The sequence below is a fragment of the Vitis riparia genome, chromosome 2, assembly GCF_004353265.1.
Source record: "Vitis riparia cultivar Riparia Gloire de Montpellier isolate 1030 chromosome 2, EGFV_Vit.rip_1.0, whole genome shotgun sequence".
In the NCBI taxonomy this organism is placed as follows: Eukaryota; Viridiplantae; Streptophyta; class Magnoliopsida; order Vitales; family Vitaceae; genus Vitis; species Vitis riparia.
Genome location: NC_048432.1, coordinates 6708448 through 6710425, shown reverse-complemented (window position 1 = coordinate 6710425; position 1978 = coordinate 6708448). Strand labels below are relative to the sequence as shown.

The 1978-nt window shown below is 40.5% G+C and overlaps 1 protein-coding gene across 1 annotated transcript; it reads right to left on the bottom strand.

Moving 5' to 3' along the window:
• Window positions 1-748: 748 nt before the first annotated feature.
• On the bottom strand, window positions 749-1516 carry LOC117929883 (vegetative cell wall protein gp1-like). Its single transcript, XM_034850323.1, has 3 exons — window positions 1253-1516; window positions 1052-1165; window positions 749-928 (listed from the first exon to the last, which is right to left on the bottom strand). The coding sequence occupies exons 1-3, from the start codon at window positions 1514-1516 to the stop codon at window positions 749-751; spliced, it is 558 nt and encodes a 185-aa protein (XP_034706214.1).
• Between the last annotated feature and the right edge of the window lie 462 nt (window positions 1517-1978).

The window sequence follows — 1978 nt, the reverse complement described above, 5'->3', positions numbered from 1 at the left end:
AAAGCAAGTAAAACACTTTGTTCTTTTTTTTGTTCTTTTTTTTTTCAAAGGCTCATTGGCCTTTCATAAGGTGTCCCAACACTATTTACAACGAGATCAAAGGTACCAAGTCTGAATTTTCCTCAGTTCAGGAGGTGATATAGTTTATCATCTTATAATCGAAATCTAAAGTGCATAGTGTGTGGTAAGATTAAAGTGGAAGAAATAAGGTTGAATTCAATAGGAGTTTCAATAATTCATCAACCTCAATAAGCATAATACAACTCTACTATTCAAATAAAAAGGCGAGAATTCAATTTCTCTCATTTCATTTTGAGAATTTTTCCTAAATAACCATGTAGAGTAGAGTTAAACTTTTAAAATTAGGAAAAAAATAAAAAAAATTAAAAATTAAGCGAAAAGTACTAAATTAACAAGATAACTTAGCATTATTAACAACTTCCTTCCTTTACTCTCCCTCCAACCAAGATCAACATTGTCCTCAATGTGTCAAGAACGATTATAAATAAAGGGAGGAAGTGGTACCTCCTGAGTGACATGGAGTCTGAGTCATATAGGAGAAACCACATGATTCAAAAAACAAAAGATTAATAAGTAAAGGGGATAGAAAAGAAAATGCCAAGTATAAACAAATATCATATGTATATATTACTCAGAGAAAGTACAATGAAATGATCATGTAATACATCCAATCCTAGAATATATAATATCAACTAATATACTAAGTAAATACAATATAAAGAAATGATCAAGGAGCGGGGTTCTCTGGTGGACATGATGGCTCTGAGGTTGTCTCGTGAGTGGCCTGATGTGGGACATCAGCTGTGATGGTCTCCACAGGTGGAATCGTCTCCTCAGTTGGAGCTCTCAGCTCTGATGGTCCAGGAATATCAGTCTGAGGTGGTGCAAGACCCAGATGCTGTTGTATCTAACGAAGGATAACAGTATGCTGGTCAAGAATAATAGAATGTCAATCCTGCTGATCTCGGATGTCTCTCATCTTTCGGAATAGAGCATCGTGCGTGGAGTTAAGTGTTTTGAATAATAATACCATGCCATAAAACTCTGAGCCAGAAATGGTGATAAAGTCCTGTGATGAAGGAGGTATAGCTGGTGGGACAGGCGGTGAGATAGGGGGTGTAGCTGGAGGATCAGTAGAGACAGCCTGAGGCATAGATGGTGCAGCAGGGGTGGATGCAATAGACTCTGTGGGCTGCTCGTCCTGCTGTGCCTAGTCAGGCTGTGCTAGTACTGGAGGTACTGGCACTGGAGGTACTGGCTTGGGTGGGGCTGCTTCATGTGCTAATTCAGTTGAATTCCTCTCTGCTAGCTGTGTCCATTGGTCGGGAATGAAATGCTCTAGGCAATGGTGGTGGCGCTCGAGATGGGGCTCAATAGGGTAACCCATATGCTCCAATATATGGCAGAGAAGCCTCAGAAATAGTAATGGAATCATGTCAGCTTGCTGTAGCTTCTTCCTATGTACTTTCTCCTTGAAGTATAGGAGAGCGGCCATGATTAGATGGTGTGGACCAAAATAGAAACCCATAGATATCTTGTATAATGCATCCAAAATAGGTCCTCGCCTCTGCACTAAATACTGGAGAGGGAAAATGTTGGACCTCAACAATACATCTACTAGCAGCATCTCAGATGGAAGCTTCTTACGTAGCAAGTATGTATCTCCAGAAGTCCCTCATGATAGAATGCGAACCATGTTTCTCTAAGATGTGGAGGACCACTATCTGAACTGCTCTGGATCCTTTGGCTGAAATGGAATATGGAGAGCCTCAACAATATGCCTAGCCTCTAAGATACCCTGACGTTCGTCTATGTTGAAACGAATGTCTGTGGAACTTTGGACGCCCTGAGAAGTCATGGACTAATAGAAATCCATCGCTACTTTAGGGTAGAAAAACTCTCTGAGAGTCATCAGACGCTTGAGATTGTACCTATGGAGCAATCCAAACAAATCCCG

What these genes read in the sequence shown, in the direction of transcription:
- LOC117929883 (XM_034850323.1), bottom strand. Translation starts at nt 1,516, where the DNA reads ATGGCCGCTCTCCTATACTTCAAGGAGAAAGTACATAGGAAGAAGCTA. An exon ending in CTCCAGTGCCAGTACCTCCA is followed by an intron (nt 1,166 to 1,252) that starts GTACTAGCACAG and finishes TCTATGCCTCAG; the next exon opens with GCTGTCTCTACTGATCCTCC. An exon ending in GCTCAGAGTTTTATGGCATG is followed by an intron (nt 929 to 1,051) that starts GTATTATTATTC and finishes ATCCTTCGTTAG; the next exon opens with ATACAACAGCATCTGGGTCT.